Here is a 23,489-nt window from a genome sequence, read left to right as displayed (position 1 = left end):
GATTAGAATTTATAAATTAGAAGTCTAGAATATATTTTCTAGGGTTTATGATTTATGAATTGGGGTTTAGAATTTTTTAATTACAGTGTAAAATCATAATATATAGAAAATAATGATATATTAAGAATTAAGTTTAATGATATGATTTAGTTGTAATTTTGTACTTAATTATGATATTCATGTATTTGACCTAAAAAAAACTTTAAAATTTGTCAGATCCAAGTTTATCAAAGCCCACTTATATTTATAACGGACTTAAATTTTATAAAAATATGATAGGTCAATTGAGTGAGTTCATACTATTATGAAATTTATATTTATATCTTAACTATTTATTTTATTTTATTTTTGAGGGACTATTTATTTATTTTAAGTATAAATTTTAATTTTTATTATTAATATATATATATATATATATATATATATATATATATATATATATATATATATTAATTAGGTGAGCTTATGATGGACAATGTGGTTATTGCCCAGGAAATGGTTCATTCCATGAAAATTAGGAAAGGTAAGAAAGGGATAGTGGCTCTCAAACTTGATTTGGAGAAAGCGTATGACCGCTTAAACTGGAGTTTTCTTATGGATAGCTTAAGGAGAGCTGGTATTCCTGAGAACTGGAGGAGATTGATTGAGGGTTGTGTTTCTTCTCCTGTTTTCCAGGTTTTGATAAATGGAGATATGTCTGATGAGTTCTCTCATTCTAGGGGTATCCGTCAAGGAGATCCTATGAGCCCTTTCCTTTTTGTGATAGCTATGGAACGGCTGGCTCACCTAATTCAAGAGGCTGTGAGCAAGGGGACTCTCCATCCCGTGTCCATTAACAAGTTTTGCCCTCCTATTTCCCATCTGTTCTTCGCTGACGATGTGTTGATCTTTGTGGAAGGGAATGAGGAGCAAGTAGGTGTGGTTATGGACATCCTTAACTGCTTTTGCGCCGCTTCCGGCCAGAAGATCAATGTCCACAAGTCTAGGATGCTTTGCTCTAAGAACATGGATAGGAGCATTTGTAATAAACTTAGCTCTCTTTCTGGTATCCATCTTACTCACTCTTTGGGCAAGTATCTTGGGGTTCCCCTCCACAACGACAGAGTTTCCAAAGCCTCCTTTAAAGAGACTCTGGATAAAACTAATGGGTTGTGTGCTAGTTGGAAGGCTAATTCCCTCTCATTGGCAGGCCGTCTAACCTTAATCCAGTCTGTCAACTGCGCGGCTCCTAATCATATCATGCAAGCCTGTAAGTTGCCTGAGCCGATTCTCAATGACCTTGACAAAATTAACCGACGTTTCCTTTGGGGTGAGTCTAGAGAGGGAAGGAAGATTCACCTCGTCCCTTGGAAGGAGATCTGCCAGCCTAAAAGTAGGGGGGGTCTAGGCATTAGGCAAGCTAAGGACAATAACAAGGTTTTATTAATGAAGCTCCTCTGGAGAATATGGCAAAACCCTTCTTCTCTCTGGGTTCGTCTCCTTTGTGGCAAGTATCGAAAGGACAAAATCTTTGGGGGCCCTAAGGAGAGAGTGGTCAATTGTTCTTTCCTTTGGAAAGGGCTCAGTGTTGTGTTTGCTGAGTTCTGCTCAGGGGTTGGCCTGGAGGTGGATAATGGTAAGTCCATTAGCTTCTGGTATGACACATGGATCGGAGATAAACCACTTATTGATATTTGTAGCTCTCCCCCACCTAGCAACATCCGCAACTGGAGGATTGCTGATGTGGTGGAATCTGATGGGGATTGGATTTGGTCTAGATTTGAAACCTTCTTGAGCCTGGATACTCTCCTCAGAATCAGGGGTGTTAAGATCAGTAATCATGAGGAGGACAAAGATAGGCATTGCTGGGCCCTGACTAACAATGGTGCTTATTCTTGCAAGTCTGCCTTTGAAGCCTTTACTCTCGACAGATCCGATCCTCTCTCGGATATTTGGAAATCCATTTGGGCTCTGAAAATCCCTTACCGATTGAGGAGCTTCTTGTGGCTAGGAGTTAAGGATAGGTTGCTTACTAATTTGGATAGGCATAGACGACATCTGGCGGATTCTGGAACTTGCAGTAGATGCAGAGGCCAAGTTGAAACCTTATGCCATGCCCTTAGGGACTGCCCTAAAAGCAAGGAGGTTTGGCAGAAAGTTCTCCCGCACCACTGTCTCCTTTCCTTCTTTGCCCACTCTGAGAGGGACTGGTTCTCTAATGGAGTTAATGGAAAGTTACTGGCTAATAATGAGCAGGGAGACATTTTCTTTGCTATTGTGTGCCACCAACTCTGGAAATGGAGAAACGAGGAGATCTTTGGTGAGAAGACTGTGTTTATTCAAAACTTACCTGAATTCTTCTCGAAAAAGCTCCTTACTATTACTGAAAGCTTCAAAGGGGATTCCCTTGCCAAGTCTACCCAGAATAAAGAGGTCCACCTTGTTGGTTGGTGCAGACCGAAGGATGGGATGGTGAAGTTGAACACGGATGGCTCTTGCCTCAACAATGGTAGAGTCGCGGCTGGAGGTGTCCTCAGAGATGCGGGGGGTGCCTGGTTGTCTGGGTTTACCCATAACTTGGGATTGAGCTCTTCCTTTTCAGCGGAGCTTTGGGGTATTCTTTCTAGTGTCAAGCTTGCCAGAAATCTGGGCATAAAACGACTTGCTGTGGAGTCTGATAATAAGGAGGCAATTAGTATGATCTCTAATAATCACGCTATTTGTCTTAGTAGCCAGAACCTTATTAAAGCCATCAGACGTCTTGGCTCCTCCTTTGAGTCCTTAGAGTTCAGCCACATCTTCAGAGAACAAAACCGGATTGCGGATCGCTTGGCGGCTGCTGGGCATGAGGGATTGTTAGGTGTTACCACCCTTTCTGACCCTCCTATGTATCTTTCGTCTCTCCTTTTAGAGGACAGGATTGGGGTTAGCTTTTCTAGGCTGATCCCAGGCTAGTTTGTTTTCTTGTTGTCTTTCTTTTCCTATTTCTACCAAAAAAAAAATTAAGTGAGCTTATTTGGATTAGGTTGAAATTTAATTAGAAATTTACATATAAATTCATATTTGAAAAACTATCTATAATTACGTCAAGTCATAATTTTAAATTATATTAAATTATTATTTTTTAATATATTTTAAAATTAGAGTTTATAAATTAATTAAATATTTAGGATATATCGTCTAGAGTTTAGAATATATGAATTGAGATTTAGAAATTTTAAATTAATATTTAAAAATATATTTTATTTGTTATGTGCAAAAATAGTAATATGTTGAGAATTAAGTTGATAATATGATTTAGTTGTAATTTTATAGTCAATTATGATATTTATATAAAAAGCCGTAGTTTTAATGCCTAAGTCCAACCCATAAATATCATTATTAAGTACAAAATTATAATTAAGTTATATCACCAAAATTATGACTTTTAAATATTATTAAAAGTACTGATTTTACTAGTGGTGAAACTTTTAGTCTAGTGGTTGAGAGCTTATCTATGACTAGGGAGGTCATGGATTCGAATCGCATTGTGCGCAAATTTAAAAAAAAATTCAAAATTATGACTTGATATAGTTGTAAATAGTTTTTAAAAAATGAATTTCTATGTAATTTTTAAAATAAGGTGTGTTGGGTTGGACACTAAATTATAGTGCGTAGAATTGGACCTGGCTAAAATCGTATTTTTTTTAGATAAAAGCCCATTAGACCTGCTCATCCAGCTCATCCAGACCCATGACTTCTATATATGAGTCTTGAAACGGCCCATGAACTTGTGCTGGAAACATGTACAGTAAGTTGAAACACATCGTTTTGAATTTCTTCATTCCACACTAAAAAGTGTGCAGTGCCAGTGCAGTCTACAGTTTTATAGAATACAAAAATAAGCACCGACCAAGCCAAGCTAGACCCATCCACCCTTTGGAACATTTCCGCGTAATCGGATGCTGAGAATGAACAACTGACTGCAATTACCAAAAACCATTTATTACTCTGTTAATCCTTTATCACCAAAATCTACATATCTCATCTCCACTTCCCAATTTCTGCTTTAAATTATACTCATTAATTCTGCGCTCCGATCTCCGATTCAGCAAGGATGGGGCGCGGATCAATTTGGATGTTTGTCATTTTGATTTTCCCTCTGCTTGCTTTCTCCAAAACCCTTAAGCGCGACGGTAAATCTCCGGATCTTTCTCTTTCTCTTTCTCTTTCGATTCCATACCACTCTACTCTATCCTTATTCTGCTAACTTTTTGCAGTCAAGGCTTTAAATGAGATTAAGGCATCTCTTGGGTGGAGAGTGGTTTACGCTTGGGTCGGGGACGATCCTTGCGGTGATGGTGATCTCCCGCCTTGGTCCGGCGTCACTTGTTCTACTCAAGGAGATTATAGAGTTGTCACTGAATTGTAAATTACTTTCCTCGGATTCTTCGAATTTGTTAAATTGTTTTTCCTTAAACTGAAAATGGAAAGGGGATTTAATGTTTATTGGTTGCAGGGAAGTGTATGCAGTGTCAATTGTAGGGCCGTTTCCTACTGCTGTTACTAATCTCTTGGATCTTACTAGATTGTAAGAGTTTTGTTTCGATTTATGCTTGAGTTTGTGATTCCGTTTGATTTATGTTTGCTTTTAGTTAATGTATAGGAATTTTTTTCACATAACAGGGATCTTCATAACAACAAATTGACAGGGCCTATTCCTCCCCAAATCGGGCGCTTGAGGCGTCTTAAGATACTGTATAGTAGTTCCTTTGCTCCTTGTCGTAATTAAATTACTATGTGCTTCCAATTTTTAAGCTTTAGATAATTTGGTTTTGCTGTTGCAAAGTTTGATCCATTATTCTGTTTTGTTTCTTTTGCTGGTCCTTGCAGTAATTTGAGGTGGAATAAACTGCAAGATGTCATTCCTTCTGAAATTGGCGAGCTCAAGAGTCTAACCCATCTGTGAGTAGATTGGATCTTTTTATTTCAGAGATAATTTGATCACTGCATTTTCTTCTGATTATAACTCAAGAGAGAACTTTGCAGATATTTGAGCTTCAATAGTTTCAAAGGTGAAATTCCTAAGGAGCTAGCTAATCTTCCTCTGCTTCGGTACCTCTATCTACATGAGAATCGGTTTGCTGGGCGAATTCCTGCAGAGTTGGGGACTTTGCAAAATCTTCGGCACTTGTAACATTCTATTTTCTCTCTGCAATATCTTCATTTTGGAGTAATATAAAGCATTATATTGCTAATGTATCTAACTGTGAAACCATCTACATAGGGATGTTGGCAACAACCATTTGGTGGGTACCATTAGAGAATTGATACGTTTTGAAGGTTGCTTCCCTGCACTTCGCAACCTGTAAGTTCGTTTTATTCTCCATATTTGCAATTGTTTCATTAAGGTCAACCATCTAATGGAACTAACTCTATGTGACCATGTTATGTAGTTATCTAAACAATAATTATCTCACTGGAGGAGTTCCTTCACAACTTGCAAACTTGACCAATTTAGAAATAGTGTAAGTTCCCTTTATTTATCAATGTTTACATATTGTTTTTTCTTTCTTCTCCATTGGAGTGAAGTAGTGTCTTTTTAAATGTTACTGCATTATCATTTATAAACATGTGCATTTGTTAATATTTATGAATCTGATTGTTTTATTGGCTACAGGCACCTATCTTACAATAAGATGTCAGGAATTATACCTGCCGGTCTTGCTCATATTCCTAGATTGACTCACTTGTAAGCTTGTTTCTTTTAAAATTTTGTTTCAACATTTGTTGGTTTGAGGTGGATCAATCTTTTTTCTTGAGCAATTTAAGTTGGAAGCTATTTACACTCTGAAAGGTGTATTTTTTGGTCACTTAACATCTTGTGGTATTTTTATGAAGACAATGCATGATCTTAACAAAAACTTTCGGGACTAAGGCGTTGTTGTTGTTGTATCTCCCTAAGCTACCTAGCTTAGGGGATAATTCATCACAAATAAATATTTAAGTTTGTCATTCTTGCTATTCATATGCTTTATTGCATTGCATGGTCTGTGGCACTGTTATTATATTCTCTAAAGTTAGTCTGTGTTTGAATTCTTTGTTCTTTTATTTTCTAATTGTTCAGTCATTTGTACTCAACCCTATGTGTGGTTATTAAGCTGTTCATGGCCGTTTAGGGAGCATAAAATAAATATGCTTGCCATGCTAGCAAGTTCTTGAATTGTTTTCCCGCCCCTCCCCCTTCTCTGCTGGAAAATATGACAATGCATACATAGTTGTTTTATATGCTTGCTGTTGATGTTGGATGTTGTTATCAATGTCATTGTTATGCATCAGTTTTGTTTCTTAAGAATGTGTTCAAGTTCATCTCAATGCTACTCCAGGTACTTGGATCACAATCAGTTTTCAGGGAGAATTCCAGATGCCTTCTATAAACATCCATTCTTGAAAGAAATGTAAGTTTATTCTTCCACTTGAATCTGAAAAGTTAACAATTTTGGTATTTTGTTACTGTAGCGACATTATGATTGCTTGGTTGCTATGTACAGGTTCATAGAAGGAAACGCATTTAAACCTGGTGTAAACCCAATAGGTCTTCACAAAGTACTTGAAGTCTCAGATGCAGATTTCTTAGTTTAGTAGGCACCAAGTTATTCTTTAATTGTGTAGACACTAAGATCATATTTGCCAGTGCTTTTTACGGATATGTGAATAATAGAAGATCAAGTATCTCTCTGCAAGAAGTTTTGGAGCCAATGAGCTAAGCATCCTTCTGTTCACTCGGGCTGAAAAAAATGAGCATAGAGCTGAAAATGTGTCGAAACATTTAACTGAGGTAAGATATACAGGTGTGTTACTAGAGGTACCAAAGGTGCCAGATGCTGCTACCCTGCTACACGTTTGGTTTTAGGTAAATTGTTTTTGAGTTTTTGTAGGCAAGGATTAATTCATGTTGTAAGTTTTTAAAAGGAATCAGAGGTTATATTTCAATTTGTCTGAACTGAAGGCTATGAAGAATGAAGAGGTCTCATATGTGCTAGTGCTTGCTACTAGATTGAATAGATCTATAGAGTAATGCATTTTTCTTTTCTTTTGCTGAAACCAGTTGCTTACACTGCCTTTATCTGAGTGCTTATTTTGGATGCAAGACTACTTTTTAGCAAACAACTTCATAAAATATCCCTCAAGCCGAGGCGACCGCCTCTCGCACATGAGGCTTCAAAGAAATTAGAAAAACACAAAAAATAAAACCGTAACTCAAATTGATTAGTTTAACTTCTAAAGTTGTAAAACAAAATAAAACTTTTAGTCCTAATAACATATCATCAAACATCATAACTTGAATTCATTGCCTTGACTTTTTGCAAATACTTCCAATTAGGATCCGTTCTTGTTGTCGTTTTCGATGTAAAAGAATTACTAATAATCGTGTTCAAAAGTCTGCAAAATTTGGAAAATTAACTTTCGCACAATTGCACACTTTTTTACTTTACACACTTTCATGCATTAAGCTCGTAATAGTTGCGACTTGGAAAGCTTTATATATATATATATATATATATATATATATATATATATATATATATATATATATGAGGATGAATTTGAACCCCCAACCTCCTATTTCTAAAACTCCTATTTCTAAAACTCGAGGTGTACTATAGACTTGAGAAGCTTTGAAGTTGATGCAATTGAGTGTTATCTAATGTTTTAAAAACCGCGCACCGGTCCGAAAGTTGAACTGGACTTGCACTGTTATCTTAAATATGAGTTATTTTTCAAAAAATAAAAAAAATCTAGTGACATAAACAAGTTCAGTATTAAAAAAATTGTTGAAAGAATAAATTATTGACATAAACAAAGTAATTTTGCAACAAAACTGAATATCATGTGTGATGAGACAGAAAAGAATGGGGATTATAGCCATGATAATACAATTGTTTGGTCATTTTCTCCAAAACAGATTCTATTTCTTCTAATTGTTTATGTGTTTTCTCTCCTGCAACAAACTCATAAATTATGCCATCAATCTTAATAGAACTGCAACCAGGTTCTTTACATACCCCTCTCTTTCTCATCATCTTCTTTATCCGTTTCGCATCATCATGTTTCCCGTTCGCTGCATACATATTCGAAAGCAGAACATAAACCCCGCTATGAAGTTGTTCTACTTGCACAAGTCTCTCGGCTGCAACCTCGGCAAGTCGGGCTTGTCCCTGATTGCAACAGGCACTAAGCAATGCTCTCCAAGCTATGGCTTCTTCATTGGAAGTTGAAGAAACAGGCATTCTTTGGATTATACGTCTAGCTTCTTGAAGGAGTCCTGCTCTGCTAAGAAGATCAACCATACACCCGTAATGTTCGCTCTTAGGTTCGATTTCATACACATTACACATTCTATCTAAAACTCTAAGACCTTCATATGCCAAACCAGAATAGCTACAAGCAGATAAAATAGCTATGAATGTCACATCATCAGGTCTGAATCCGGCCTCCTCCATCCCTAGAAACAGCCTAACTGCACCCCTTCCGTCTCCGTGCATTGCCAAACCAGAAATCATAACGTTCCAACAGACTGTGTCTCTTTCAGGCATTTCGTCGAACAATATCTTCGCTAAATTCAGATTCCCGCATTTTGAGTACATATCGATGAGACCCGTGCTCAAACGGGTACTCAAGGGCAATCCTAGTCTGTCCAAATATCTATGAACCCAAATCCCAGTATCTAAAGCACCTAACTGAGCACAAGCACAAAGAATGCTTGAAAAAATACCCTCATCAGGCATTATATCAGTCAATTGCATCAGCCTAAACATATGTAAACACTCCTTGAAACAATTGTTTTGCACATACCCAGAAATCATAGCACCCCAAATTCCTCTATCCTTATTTCTAGCTCTATCAAAGAAGCATTTTGCAGTTTCAACATCACCTCCTTTAGCATACCCGGAAATCATCAACGTCCATGACACAACACATGGATTAGGCATTTCATCAAACACATAGCGTGCAGCTTCCATTTTACCAAACCCCCAATACATCAAAATCAAAGAATTACCCACCACATTATTAATCACAAACCCTAATTTTGAACAGTGCCCATGTAATAGCTCGCCAAGAAAACAAGACTCCAACTTTATACAAGCTTTTAACACATAAGGCAAGGTATAAGCATCAGGAGAGATCGCATTGGATAACATAGAACTATATAAATGAAAAACATTGGTGAATTCACCTTTGAGGAGAAAAGCTTTAATCATGGTGTTGCATATGCAGATGGTGGGTTGGTGAATCTGTTGAAAGATTTTGAATGCGTGGTTAAGGCTTCCATGAATTGGGTGTGAGCAGAAAGCTAAGAGTCTGCTTAAAGTATAGGAATTATTGCGGAGTCCGCATGTAATTGATTGGGCGTGAGCTTGCTTGAGTTGATTCATGCTCTTGCATTTCTCCAAGAGCAGAAGACATCTACTGCTGATGCTTCTTGTTGCTGACATAATAGATCAATGGGCATGATGCTTGATTCCCCGGAAATGCGCATCAAGCTACTGCGTCAATTGGGTTCCTTACCACTGATAAAAATATATGTGTATCTTCTTGCTTTCTCGGTCAACCAAGTGGCCAAAGCCATTTCCAATTCGAACGGTTAGCATCCCAACAGTTTAGACCCTAATATCAGTAACGAGGCAGAGATTATCTGTTCCGATGAGAATTCATTGTAAGGAGAATAAAAAAAGTTCCATTTATATTCCTCGTAGATTGGGGATGAGGAAAAAGTTCATGGATCTCTCTTCCCACCCCCAAATAATTTCTATAGTCCTATAGTTTGAATAAAGAGTTGGCATGATTAATTCACAGTACTCTATATTTTTGGGAACAGAAAAAAATATTCATTAAGCGAGATTATTTATTTATCGATAAATGAATAAATTATTCATTTATCGATAAATTAATAAATTATTCATTTGTCGATAAATATTCATTAGATATATAATTATCTTGTTTATGAAATATATTATTTGATTGATTTGTAATTATCACATTAGCGTAATTACAAATCAATCAAATAAGGTAAAAAACATATTTAAGCCCCTGAACTTTACCTGTTTTAAGGATCAAGCCCCTGATCAATTATTTTTCCACATTGAACTCCCGATCATTGATTTTGTTATGGATTTGGCCCTTATTTAACTTTTCTGTCGAGTTTGGACTGCATACATCGTTAGGGCGATTCAGCTTGTTGACATGGACAAATTAAAAAAAAAGATTTCTTTGACTAGGAGAGATAAAAATTAAAAATTAAAACGAAATTATAGAAATTAATTTTCAGTATATTCTTCCAAACTCGATTTTCTTCTCTCCCATTTTGTGATTTTCAACATTAGAATTGCCAAATCGATATTCTCATCTCCTAAACTCGACAAAAAAGTTAAATAAGGGCCAAAACCATAACAAAATCAATGTTCAGGGGCTCAATGTGGAAAAATAATTGATCAGGGGCTTGATCCTTAAAACAGATATAGTTCAGGGGCTTAAATATGCTTTTTGCCATCAAATAATTGCAAGATTCGTTCAGAAGATGATGTTAATGTTCCTGAACCAGAAGGTAGTCAATTAGATGAAGATATCCAAGGATTAAGTGATGTGATGTTGAACATCTTTTGAACTATGCTAGCGAGAATGATGCAGTTATGGAATCGCTTACGGACGAAAAAATTATCCAGTCAATAATGAACAATGATGATAGAAATGATCGAGAGCCAGATAATAGTTGTGTTGTCGCAAATGTATCGTCAAAAGAAGCCTTTCAAGCAATGGTCATCTTAAACAACTACTTGTTACAACATGAGCAAAATATATCAGAAGTTGTGTTTGCACTACAAAAAGTTAAGAATGATGTTCATTTTGGTTTAGGTGGAAAGAAAAAACAATCAACTATAGATGCATTTTTTCAGAAGAAATGACTTCTAGTTGATTAATTAATTAAAAGGTTTTGGTATATATATATATATATATATATATATATATATATATATATATATAATTTAATAATTATTACTTTATATTTTCATTGGACCCTTAGGGATTTAAATATTTTTTATTACTTAATGCATTTAGCGAGGTTATTACTTTAGTCCATTGGCCCAAGTCGAGACCGGAAAAATTTATTATATAATCGAGGTTATTACTTTATCGAATATTCATTTATCGAAGTTTAACTGTATATGATATATTATATCTAAAATTTATTTTTATACTCCGTTCAAATTTAATTTACTATATGTTAGTAAATTGTTGGCCCAACAAAATTGAAAAGCAATTTTTGCAAAAAAAATTTAGGACGAAGATTGAATTAGCTAAATTGGAACATGATTTATACGTGCTTATGTTCATTTTATTTTTCGGTTCTGATGAGGGCATTGTCCACTCGAGTGACCAGGAGCAGAGTCACACAGAGTGTGGAACGGGACACGCGAAGTGTGGGTTCAAAGCTCGTGAAGGCGAGGGAGATCCAGCCAAGGAGAGCCAAGACCAGAAACTTAACCACGTGGAGCGTGGAGAGACCAACCGAGATGAGCAAAGTTCAGGAGCTCACCCACGCGGAGCGTGGAACACCACACGCGGAGCGTGCTTGGATTGAAGAATACTTCTCCTCCGAGTTCTTCAGGAGAGGGACAAGGGCTGCTGCCTCTGATTTACTGTTTTGTCACTACCCCTTAATTACAATGTTGCCATTATTTATTCCTTACCCCTATTTTACCCCTAGAAGTATTACTAGACTTATAACCCTAATATGGGCTTTTAGTCTTTATTCCCTAAATTGGAGAAGGTATAAAAACCTCTCTGTTTGTATTGAAACTCAACTTTTGATATATTAAACTTTTGAGCCTCCATTGGAGCAAGGATTTCATCATTTGGGTTTATTCAACGTTCAAGTTAAGCTTGAGAAGATTGTAGTCTTTATCGGTTTACGATTAAAACCGTTCACATCGACTTAATTTACATCAGGTTCTCATTATGGCATTATAGATTAGAATATTTATCTCATCAACAATTACAAATTTTGTCAACTAGTATTGATAATGTTGGTAAACGTACAAGAATTTTGTTCTATGGCTAAACAAAATAGTGTTGGTCCCTTATAACGTGACAAGTTTAGTTCCAAGGGGGGGATAGGAACTATTTAAAATGTTGTCCGTTTAGGCTGACTTCTTTTCTTAAGAAAAGGTTTACACAGCGGCGCTAAGTAATTCTAAGACACAAGCTTAGTCACCTTGTGACTAAGTCTGTTTCTTTCCTTGAGTCAGGAGATAGCACTTAGAGTCTATTCCTGAACTCAGCTTCTTAGTGCACTCAACTCAGCGTGAGTTCGTTACTTAGTCAGTTTTATAGCAAGCAATATATAAAGGAGTTTAAGTGTTAGAAATATGTTACTCAGTAGACATATCCTGGTTCGGCCTCTCCGCCTACGTCCAGTCCCCGGAACTCGTCCGAGCTTTTTGAATTCTCTACTGAGCTCTTTAAAGGTAGAGCACGAAACCTTTTACAATAGAAGCTGAGTATACAAGAGTACCTTCCTCTATACCTCTACTCACTCCTATATCTACCGCTGAGTACTATAACCGAGTACTCAGCCTCTCCTTTCTATTCTTCTAGAAATGATAAAGTGTTTGTCCTAAACAACAATTGCTAAAACACTTTAGATGATTGAAAATCACTCTAGACTTTTACACAATAATTGGAAATTGGTGTAAGGTTTTTGCTTTGCTTTTCTCACAGAACTTCAAGTATGAATTTGGACAGCGTTTCGGCTAATTGAAGATCTACATCGAATGAAGCAAATGAGAGGCCTGTTTATAGTGACACTTGAGGCACCGGTAATTTCGAATTTCAAAATAACCGTTGGAGGAAAACGGCTTCCTGTCGTTGTCACTCAGTACGTGCTTAGTGTCGTTGGCCAATGAGATTCTTGCATCTTCTGTCCGTGGCAGTGCTCGGCAGCTTTTCATCCAGTAAACAGAATGTTTCGACAGTTTTGGCAAAGTCTTCCAGACAGCTTCCTACGCCTTCTGAACTTTACCCAAAGTAGAAATACTTTGTCTAGAAGTTGGTTCTTGTCTGCCGCTGTCTTGTACTTCTTGTCGTTCCACTCAGCAGCTTCATCTTGAAGCAATTGAGAGAAGGCTTCTCGATCCTTCTTCAAGCTGAGCTTGTGCTTTGTACAAAACGACCGCGTTTTGAAATCTTGGGCCGTGAGGTCTTGATATGTTGACTTGGGCTTGACTTTCACTTATGGGCTTTTAGACTTTTAATCTTAATGTCTTATAGATCAATAAACTCAACATTGAACAAACACATTAGTATGAATAAATCAAAGCATTTAAATTTAATGTGTTAGAATATTTTTTATTAATTACTTAAATAATTTTATCAAATCAAAATCATGTGGAAAGGTGTTTCAACAAACTCCCCTATTTTGATGTTGGCAAAAATATTCAGTTGAAGAACTCAGTGTTGAGCTCCCCCATGATAGTTGACCTTATATTACTCAGTATACTCCCCCGTAAGGGTTGAGCCACTGACTTAGTTTTACTTTAAACATTTCAAGGTTTAATCAAGTAAGTCTAAGGTCAGTTTTCAGAAATAGGTCATCTCATGGAACATATTCTTTTTAACTCAGTTTATGCGGAAGGTTTAGATATCAGAGAGCGCTGAGTATTTCTTTGTTCAATGTGTTTTAAGAAGACATGTAAAAGAGGTCAACTTATAGATCAACACAGCATACAATCATAAAGCAATGTAGACAAATAGCACAGTTGATTTAGTGAAGATGCGTTAACTATTCAGCACAAAACATAAGTAAGCATCACATAAGATTGGTCAGTGTTGAAAAGATAGATGCATGCATAGTTTTGTATTCAGGTCAGCACAAAAAAAATGCATAAGGGAAAGACTACAAGTTTAACAAAGTTGAATCTAGACAATCCTAGTCAAGCTATTTCTTCTTGTAGTTGAGTTGGGCTTCATGCTCTTTAGCTTTACCCTTTCCCTTGAATTTTTGCTGACTTCCTGAAGCTTCCTCTGATTGCTGAGTTCTTTGAGCTTGTTCTTTCTCCCCCATTTTGCCACCATCGGCAGGAGGAGGAATGAAAGTGTCTTCAATGGCAGCATGAGTTAGGCGTTTAGAGAATGCCTTTAGCTTTCGTGTGCTTTCATTTATACCGTCAAAAATTGGAACACCATCATCGAAAATAGCACGAGGAATCCTGATAGCTGCGGCACTGAGCATACTCAGGATATATGCTTGAGACTTTCCAACCCAGTGTATACTGTCAGTAAGCATGGCAAATGCTTGATTAAACATCTTCAGCAATGACGTGTCAAAATACTGACGTTGAGCATTTGAGTGGCGCACGTGGTTGAAAGTAACTCGAGAGTACTTCAGGATTTCGTTTGTCTTAAGTTGGCCAGTTTCCATCTCTTCCTTGCTTAAGTTCAGCAGACGTACAGCCTCACTAATTTGCTCAATGGAGCATTGGGAGGAGGAAGAGAGTTGGTGATTGGTTTTCTCTTGCTCAGTGTGAAGCTGGTTGAAGAGTTGATGAACTTCGGCAGAAGTTACATACATTGTGTTCGCAGCTGACAGTTGATGAATTTGACCCTGTAGGGAGTTCATGTGATTAACCGTGGTCAGCTGGAGTTCAGCCAGCTTCGTTATTGATTCCTACCTGGGCTGTTGAGACTGTAATGAAGTCATGACACTCAGAAGATCCTTCAGACCTTTGATCTCAGAAGCTGAGTGACAGACGAAAGCTGAGTTGGCTCAACAGGAACTGACCCAGCGGCATCGTTGTTTGATTGATGGAGGTCCTGGAGAAGGGCTTGAGCTGAGTCAATGATTCTTCGACCAGACTCAGAGGCAGTAAGATAACTGAAGGATCCATCATTTGTTGGCCCGGATGCCGAAAGAGGAGTAGAACCGAATGGAGGCGGTGTTTGGTTCTGCTCAATATTGGAAGTGCCAGCATGATCAGCGGCTGGTCTTGAATTCACATTTCCAGTTGAGGCTGACTGGATTAGATTCTGCACTTGGATTTGTGGAAGAGGATGATCGGCAGAATGTGTTACTTGCTCAGAGTCAGGCTGAAACTGACTGGATTTGGGAAGCTGAGAAGGTTCAGTACTGACCTGAGCAGGTATTTCCTTAGCTTGCTCAACATATTGAGGAGCAGGATCTTCGAGCACTTGCTTAGTATCATTTTAGCTGGGGGAAGCAGTTAAGTTGGCATGTTCCTTCGGCTGAGAAATAGAGGCTTGCTTTTCTTGTTGCTCTGGTGGATACTCAATAGGGTTAGAGAAGAACTTAAGGTGTATATCTGTTAGGTCAGTGATCTCATCCCTCAGAGGTGAGTCACCCATGAGGTCAATGACGTGGGATCGATATGCCTTCTTCTTAAGTCTTCTTAGTCTCTTTATCTTTGGAGGAGTAGGGTCAGCAGGAATGGACTCAATAGAGTCAGTAGGTGAAGTGTCCCTTTGAACAGTGGGATGATTTGCCGTTGGCTCATCGTCTTCTTCGTTAACCAGCTCAGTGTTGGTTGGTTCATATTGCTCATCATCAGCTGTCTCCTCAGTGTCAACCTGACCATCCAGTTCTTCTTCTTCTTCAAACTGACCACCCAATTGGTCTTGTTCTTCCTCTTCATTTGACTGTTGTTCAGTGTCAATGTCTTGACTCCGTACATAATGTGAGTTAGGAGGAATGACGACGTCAGTTGGAAGGGCATCGATAGGACTTAATTCAGAAGAGATCTTCTTCTTCTTTCTTAATGGTTGCTCATCAATATCCTCTCGTTCTTCTACCTCAGGCTCAGTTTGCCTTGGTCTCTTCTCAGCTAAACTAGGTCCATCCTGGCCTTATTGAGTTTGAGGCTTAGTTCCTCTGGATACAAACTTAAGCTTCTTTGGTGGAGAAACAACTTCTTTAGAGGTTCTTTGAACAACTTTCCTCTTTCTTTCCGTCCTTCCCTTTCGAGTCACCAACCCCTCAGTTTCCTGGACAACAGCCCCTTTCCCTTTCATGGGCACAATATGTTGATCGTAGAATAGACCAAACAGTGCAGCTGCAGTTATCTTTGTTCCTATTGTGTGGATTTCCTCAACTAGGCTCACCTTGTGATCTTTGAGGATTCTGGTAATTATGGAGCCTAACCTAAGGGTTCCAGTGCTTCTTTGAAACCCACCGATTATGAAGACAGTCATGTTTATCGGTGTGTAGGTCAGCATGTGCCAGATGAAGCACTGCTCAAAGTTTGTCGCTGAGTTGGTGCAGTTGATCTTGGGAAAGATGAAATTGGTCAGTATGTAGTGGGCCATCTTATGATGTTGACCCATGGAGGTACTTGAAATTTCCCCTACATGACCAGGAGGTTTGCAGAACTCAACGGAGTAGTTGGTTTTATCTTGGTCACCAGATTTACGAAGTATTTCTCCTTCGTTTTTCAGCTTGAGTAGTGAGGCAAGATAAGCGGGGTTGATGAAGATATCCTTCCCTCGAACATGGGTGACCATGTAGTCCCGATTATCATTCGCAACTTTTAGGTTAACGTAGAATTCCTTCACTAACTCAGGATAGGTATATTCGCGAACTGAGAACAGCTCTGTCCAGCCGTTGTTTTTGATCCACTCACAGAAGGGTTGCTCAGCTTCCACAAAACCCTTTCAAAACCATCTAGAGTGGTCAACCTTATACCCCCTCACACTCTCGTAGACCGAAGAGTAGGTGCGTTCAACGGGTTTCTTTGCCTTATCTTGCTTTTGCTTTCCTCTCGAAGAGGCGGCTTGGTCAGCCTGGGTTTTCGTCCTTGGGGTAGTGACCTTTGAATGGTCACGCTAACTTGGTTCTTGAGACTTAGTGGGAGTCTCTCTATGTTCCTGCTGAGCAGGGACTTGAGGGCTTTCATCGGAGCGATTATCGGTGTAACCGGCACCGGAGGCATTCTGAGAATCTTTTGCCATGATTCTTAGAGAAGAGTATTTGAATACCAGAAATTTCTAAGCGTAAAGAGATAAAAGTGGGAAATCATCCACTATTTATAGAGGTGTCGAATTGATCCTAAGCGTTGAGGTGTCCGTTTGACCTCGAGATACTCAATCGACAAGGATTCTGGTATTTATGACACATTCGGTGCATGTATATTCTAATTATTGCGCTTACGTCATCCTAGGTGGCTATTTAATTCGCGTGTTTTGCATTAAGTTTTGCAATGGATTTTTACTCAGTGTTAAGAATTTCAAACGCTTAAAGTTCTAAGCAGTCAGTGTTACGCAAAGGAATAATTCTTATGCTTAGTAGCTCAGCTTAAGATAAACACTCAGCATGTATATCTACTCAGCATGTGATAGTCATTGATTTAGCATAAATCATTCAGCATGGTAATTCACTCAGCATGCATATATCACATATTATACTTGGAATTTATTGAAGAGGATTAAACATACAAATGGCTTCTCTAAGTATGTTGAATTGCTCACGAGCTAGTGGCTCTGTGAAGATATCAGCAAGCTGCTCATCCGTTGGGACATAGGTCAGCTTGATCTCTTTCTTGAGTACATGATCTCTGATGAAGTGGTGTCTTATGCTGACATGCTTCATCCTACTGTGCTGGATTGGGTTCTTTGATAAGTCAATGACACTCTTGTTGTCACATTTGACTTCAATTGTTTTAGTCTGAACACCATAATCTTCAAGCTGTTGCTTAATCGATAGGACTTGAGCAACACAGCTTCCAACAGCAATGTACTCAGCTTCAGTGGTTGACAGGGCTACTGACGCCTGCTTCTTACTGAACCAGGACACAAGACAGCTTCCAAAGAAGTGGCATCCTCCCGAGGTGCTTTTTCGTTCAAGCTTGTCTCGTCCGTAGTCAGCGTCAGTGTATCTAATGAGTGTGAAATCATGAGTATTGGGATACCACAAACCTGCATTCACTGAGCCTTGCAAATATCTAAGGATTCTTTTTACAGCTATGTAATGAGATTCCTTAGGGTTAGATTGATATCTAGCACAATAACATACTGAGAACTGAATGTCCGGCCTACTAGCAGTTAAGTAAAGTAGAGAACCAATCATACCTCGGTATAATCTGCTGTCTACTGACTTACCACTTTCGTCAGTGCAGAGGACAGTGTCAGTGCCCATAGGGGTAGATATTGGCTTGCAATTTTCAAGTTCATACTTATTCAATATCTCCTTAGCATACTTAGTTTGATTGATGAAGATGCCATTTTTCCCTTGTTTGATTTGAAGTCCAAGGAAGAAGGTGAGTTCTCCCATCATTAACATTTCAAACTCAGTCTGCATCCGCTTACTAAATTCCTTGCACATTGACTCGTTAGTGGCAGCAAAAATAATGTCATCAACATATCTCTGAGCCAATAGGGTATCTTTACCCTTTCTCTTAATGAATAAGGTTGTATCAGATTTAGCTCTGACATAATTTCTAGTCAGCAGGAAACTGGCCAGCCTCTCATACCAAGCATGTGGTGCTTGCTTGAGACCATACAGAGCCTTTTTGAGTTTATAAACGTGGTTTGGGAACTTGGGATCCTCAAACCCTGGAGGCTGATTAACATATATTTCCTCGTTTATAACTCCATTAAGGAATGCACTCTTAACATCCATTTGAAACAATTTAAAGTTCATATAACTTGCATAAGCACATAAAATTCTTATAGCCTCTAGCCTTGCCACTGGGGCGAAGGTCTCACCGTAGTCAATACCTTCTTACTGACTGTAGCCCTGAGCTACAAGTCTTGCTTTGTTCCTGACCATGTTCCCTTGTTCATCCATCTTGTTGCAAAAGACCCATCTTGTTCCTATGGTCTTCTGGCTTTTTGGTTTTGGCACTAAGTCACATACTTCATTTCTTCTGAACTGATCAAGTTCTTCTTGCATTGCATTCATCCAGAACTCATCATACTCAGCCTCAGCGAAGTTCTTTGGTTCCTGAATTGAGACGAATGCTACGTTGCTGAGATATCTCCTGAGTTGATTTCTTGTCATCAGGGTGTTTTCAGCAGCATCAAGAATGGCACTTTCTGAGTGTCCTCTTGGTATTCTGATCTCTTTTGGAAGATTGATGTCTTAAGCTGGTTGTGTTTCAACAATCTCTGCAGGTGTAGATTGGTCAGTGAAAACAATTTGAGTTTCGCTTTTACCTTTGGTCAGCCCTTGAGGTAGTGACTCAGCGGCTGTTTCTTGGTCAGCTGGTGCTGAGTAAGGATCATCCTCAGACAGCTGCTTATCTTTTACTGCAGGGTTAGTTTCATCGAACTCAACGTGTACTGACTCTTCTAAGACCTGAGTTCGTTTATTGAAAACTCTGTATGCTTTACTGTTTGTTGAGTAGCCTAAAAAGATAGCTTCATCATCTTTTGAGTCAAACTTAGCCAGGCTGTCTTTGGTATTTAGAATAAAACATTTACAACCAAAGGCACGAAAGTATCCAATGTTGGGCTTTCGTCCTTTCCAAAGTTCGTAAGGGGTCTTCTTTAATATGGGTCTAACTAGAGCCATGTTAAGTATGTAGCATGCTGTGTTGACAGCTTCTCCCCAAAAGTACTTCGGAAGCCTATGCTCACTCAGTATTGTCCTGGCTATTTCAACCAAGGTTCTGTTTTTCCTTTCAACAACCCCATTCTGTTGAGGCGTTCTAGGAGCAGAAAAGTTATGGTCAATGCCGTTGGCTTCACAGAATTCAACAAACTGTTGGTTCTTAAATTCTCCACTATTATCACTTCGGATGTGAGCTAACTTAAGGTCTTTATCATTTTCAAGTTTTCTTACTAAATTTGAAAACGTCTCAAAGGTTTCATCCTTGCTACTCAGCAAGATGATCCAAGTGTACCGAGAAAAGTCATCTACAATGACCAAGGAAAATCTTCTACCACCCAAGCTCAGAGGCTGGACTGGACCGAAGAGATCCAAGTGTAGCAACTCTAATGGACGCTTAGTTGAGACAATGTTTTTACTATGAAAAGATTGTTTGGTTTGTTTTCCAGCTTGACAAGCGTGGCATAATTGATCTTTTTCAAACTTAAGTTCTGGCAGTCCCTCAACTAATTGCTTTCTTGCTAATTTGGCCAGGAGGTCCATGCTTACATGACCAATTCTCCTGTACCATAGCCAGGAATTTTCTTCCTTTGACACTAAGCATACAGTTTTTGAAAACTTCTTTTCTAAGTTCAGCATAAAGACATTATCAATACGAGAGGCAGTTAAAATCAACTCATTTGTTTTACCCTCGAATATTTTACATCTAGTGTCATCAAATATAACTTTTCTCCCATTGTCACATAGCTGAGCTACGCTGAGTAAGTTATATTTGAGTCCGCTGACTAGGGAGACTGACTCAATAGTAGGATTACCACCAACGGTTCCTGACCCTACTATCTTACCCTTTTTATTGTCTCCAAAACTTACACTTCCACCTCGTTTACGCACAAATGTGATGAACTGAGTTTCATCACCAGTCATATGCCTCGAGCATGCGCTGTCAATATACCACATCTTTGACTTCTCAGCACACCTCAGGCTCACCTACAATATAGCTAGTTATCTTTAGGTACCCAAGTCTTTTTGGGTCCTTGTTTGTTAGGCTCAGCAGGTAAAGCATCATATTTCATCTTATGACGACACACTTGGACAGTGTGTCCATTTTTACCACAGAAGTCACAGCTGACCTTCCGTTTAGGATATCTCACTGACTGGTTAGCACCCCAGTGCTGAGCGTGCCAGCACACCTTTGTGGTGTGTCCTTTCTTCCCACAGAAGTCACACTGGACATTCCACTGAGGATTCCATCTCTGCTGACTAGTACTTCGATACTGAGTGTTCAGAGGAATATTTCTTTTATTCGGAACCTTGAGTTGGTTCTGAATAGATGTGACATCCTTTTTCAGTTTCTTAGAATCAGATTGGACCTCGGAGACAAACTTTTGCATAATTTCTACGTTACTATGCAAAGTTGAGTTGTCTTGGAGAAGATATCGAAGGTCACTCAGTTTGACCTCTTCAATCCCGTCACATCGCCTGCTGAGTGCTCTAACCTTCTTGTTACACTTTTTGACAAGTGTGTAAAGGTCACTCAGGGAATTTATAATTTCATTTCTGAGTAAGTGTAGTGATATTACCTCAGTTGAGTGTGCCTCATCGTCAGATGCAACGGAGGGGTCAACATGCTCAGAAACACATGGCTCAGCAAGCTCATCTGCCATGAAGCAGATCTTTGCTGACTCAGTGGCATCGTCTCCTGATGATGATGACTCATCACTATCACTCTAGGTTGCCACCATTGCCTTCTTACTGTTCTTCTTTTCCTTCCTTAAGGTAGGACAGCTTGATTTGATATGGCCAGTTTGATGACATTCAAAGCATGTGATTGGCTTTGAGCTGTCCTTCTTGTACTTGCTGTCGTTGGACTCAACTTTGTACTTATCAAACTTCTTGTAAGGCTTCTTGGAATATTTATCATTCTTTCTGAACAACCTCTTCATCTTTCTAGTGAACATTGCCATCTCTTCATCGTCTGTTGAGCTCCCGTCAGTGGAGTCAGCTTTCATGACAAGAGACTTTTGCTTCTTGTCTTCAGACTTTTCTTTCACCTCAAAGTTCTTCATCGAGATCTCATGGGTCAGCAGCGAGCTAATGAGTTCATCATACTTGTAGGTGGTTAAGTCTTGAGCTTTCTCAACAGCAGTTTTCTTGGCTTACCAGCTTTTAGGAAGACTCCTCAGTATCTTCTTGACTTGCTCTTCCTCAGTAAAGATCTTGCCAAGTCTCTTGAGCTCGTTGATAATGTTTGTGAACCTTGCGCTCATCTCAGAGGTTCCTTCATCATCATTAATTTTAAACAGCTCGTACAACCTCATGTGCTGGTTCACCTTGGACTCCTTAACTTTGTTGGTTCCTTCGTAGGTGACCTCCAGTTTCTTCCAGATCTCCTGCGCTGACTCACAACCTGAAATTTTGTTGTACTCTACAACATCTAACACATAGTGAAGCATGTTTATAGCCGAAGCTTGATTTTGTAGCTTCTTGAGATCATCCTCTGTCCATTTAGTCTCAGCTTTAACAACCGTTTGGCCGTCAATAGTTTCAACAGGAACAAATGGGCCTTGGACTATAGAAAGCCATGCACTCATATTTGTTGCCTGAATGAAATTTTTCATTCTGTTCTTCCAAAAGGTATAGTTAGACCCGAAGAACAGAGGAGGCCGAGTAATGGACAGTCCCTCAGGTAAAATCTGAGTTGTCTGATTTCCTGGGAGGAAACGAGTGCTGTTCTCAGCCATTGTGGGGATCAGCTCAAGATAGTTATATCTTGCTCAGTGAGCTGTTAAGCTCTGATACCACTTGTTGGTCCCTTATAACGTGACAAGTTTAGTTCCAAAGGGGGGGGGGATAGGAACTATTCAAAATTTTATCCGTTTAGGCTGACTTCTTTTCTTAAGAAAAGGTTTACACAGCGGCGCTAAGTAATTTTAAGACACAAGCTTAGTCACCTTGTGACTAAGTCTGTTTCTTTCCTTGAGTCAAGAGATAGCTATTAGAGTCTATTCCTGAACTCAGCTTCTTAGCGCACTCAACTCAGCGTGAGTTCGTTACTTAGTCAGTTTTATAGCAAGCAATATATAAAGGAGTTTAAGGGTTATAAATATGTTACTTAGCAGACATATCCTGGTTCGGCCTCTCCGCCTACGTCCAGTCCCCGGAACTCGTCCAAGCTTTTTGAATTCTCTAGTGAGCTCTTTAAAGGTAGAGCACAAAACCTTTTACAATAGAAGCTGGGTATACAAGAGTACATTCCTCTATACCTCTACTCACTCCTATATCTACCGCTGAGTACTATAACCGAGTACTCAGCCTCTCCTTTCTATTCTTCTAGAAATGATAAAGTGTTTGTCCTAAACAACAATTGCTAAAACACTTTAGATGATTGAAAATCACTCTAGACTTTTACACAATAATTGGAAATTGGTGTAAGGTTTTTGCTTTGCTTTTCTCACAGAACTTCAAGTATGAATTTAGACAGCGTTTCGGCTAATTGAAGATCTGCATCGAATGAAGCAAATGAGAGGCCTATTTATAGTGACACTTGAGGCACCGGTAATTTTGAATTTTGAAATAACCGTTGGAGGGAAACGGCTTCCTGTCGTTGTCACTCAGTACATGCTCAGTGTCGTTGGCCAATGAGATTCTTGCATCTTCTGTCCGTGGCAGTGCTCGGCAGCTTTTCGTCCAGTAAACAGAATGTTTCGACATTTTTGGCAAAGTCTTCCAGACAGCTTCCTGCGCCTTCTGAACTTTACCCAAAGTAGAAATACTTTATCTAGAAGTTGGTTCTTGTCTGTCGCTGTCTTGTACTTCTTGTCGTTCCACTCAGCAGCTTCATCTTGAAGCAATTGAGAGAAGGCTTCTTGATCCTTCTTCAAGCTGAGCTTGTGCTTTGTACAAAACGACCGCGTTT

General features: G+C 38.9%; 2 protein-coding genes across 2 annotated transcripts; one reads left to right on the top strand and one right to left on the bottom strand.

Moving 5' to 3' along the window:
• The first annotated feature begins 3,830 nt into the window (after nucleotides 1-3,830).
• On the top strand, nucleotides 3,831-7,050 carry LOC136217809 (probable leucine-rich repeat receptor-like protein kinase At1g35710). Its single transcript, XM_066004471.1, has 11 exons — nucleotides 3,831-4,154; nucleotides 4,239-4,386; nucleotides 4,478-4,549; nucleotides 4,645-4,716; nucleotides 4,852-4,923; nucleotides 5,008-5,151; nucleotides 5,246-5,326; nucleotides 5,415-5,486; nucleotides 5,639-5,710; nucleotides 6,345-6,416; nucleotides 6,510-7,050. The coding sequence occupies exons 1-11, from the start codon at nucleotides 4,076-4,078 to the stop codon at nucleotides 6,598-6,600; spliced, it is 975 nt and encodes a 324-aa protein (XP_065860543.1). The 5' UTR covers nucleotides 3,831-4,075; the 3' UTR covers nucleotides 6,601-7,050.
• Nucleotides 7,051-7,799: 749 nt separating this feature from the next.
• Nucleotides 7,800-9,768, bottom strand: LOC136217808 (pentatricopeptide repeat-containing protein At2g20540-like). Its single transcript, XM_066004470.1, has one exon. The coding sequence runs from the start codon at nucleotides 9,453-9,455 to the stop codon at nucleotides 7,848-7,850; it is 1,608 nt and encodes a 535-aa protein (XP_065860542.1). The 5' UTR covers nucleotides 9,456-9,768; the 3' UTR covers nucleotides 7,800-7,847.
• Between the last annotated feature and the right edge of the window lie 13,721 nt (nucleotides 9,769-23,489).

This window comes from Euphorbia lathyris, chromosome 2 (genome assembly GCF_963576675.1).
Source record: "Euphorbia lathyris chromosome 2, ddEupLath1.1, whole genome shotgun sequence".
Taxonomy (NCBI): Eukaryota; Viridiplantae; Streptophyta; class Magnoliopsida; order Malpighiales; family Euphorbiaceae; genus Euphorbia; species Euphorbia lathyris.
The sequence above is the reverse complement of the archived record's forward strand: the minus strand, read 5'-3'. Positions and strand labels throughout refer to the sequence as shown.

Bases quoted from the DNA above. Each gene is read 5' to 3' on its own strand.
- LOC136217809 (XM_066004471.1), top strand. From the start codon at position 4,076: ATGGGGCGCGGATCAATTTGGATGTTTGTCATTTTGATTTTCCCTCTG. The intron at 4,155-4,238 runs GTAAATCTCCGG...AACTTTTTGCAG, and splicing joins CAAAACCCTTAAGCGCGACG to TCAAGGCTTTAAATGAGATT. The intron at 4,550-4,644 runs GTAAGAGTTTTG...TTCACATAACAG, and splicing joins CTCTTGGATCTTACTAGATT to GGATCTTCATAACAACAAAT.
- LOC136217808 (XM_066004470.1), bottom strand. From the start codon at position 9,455: ATGTCAGCAACAAGAAGCATCAGCAGTAGATGTCTTCTGCTCTTGGAG.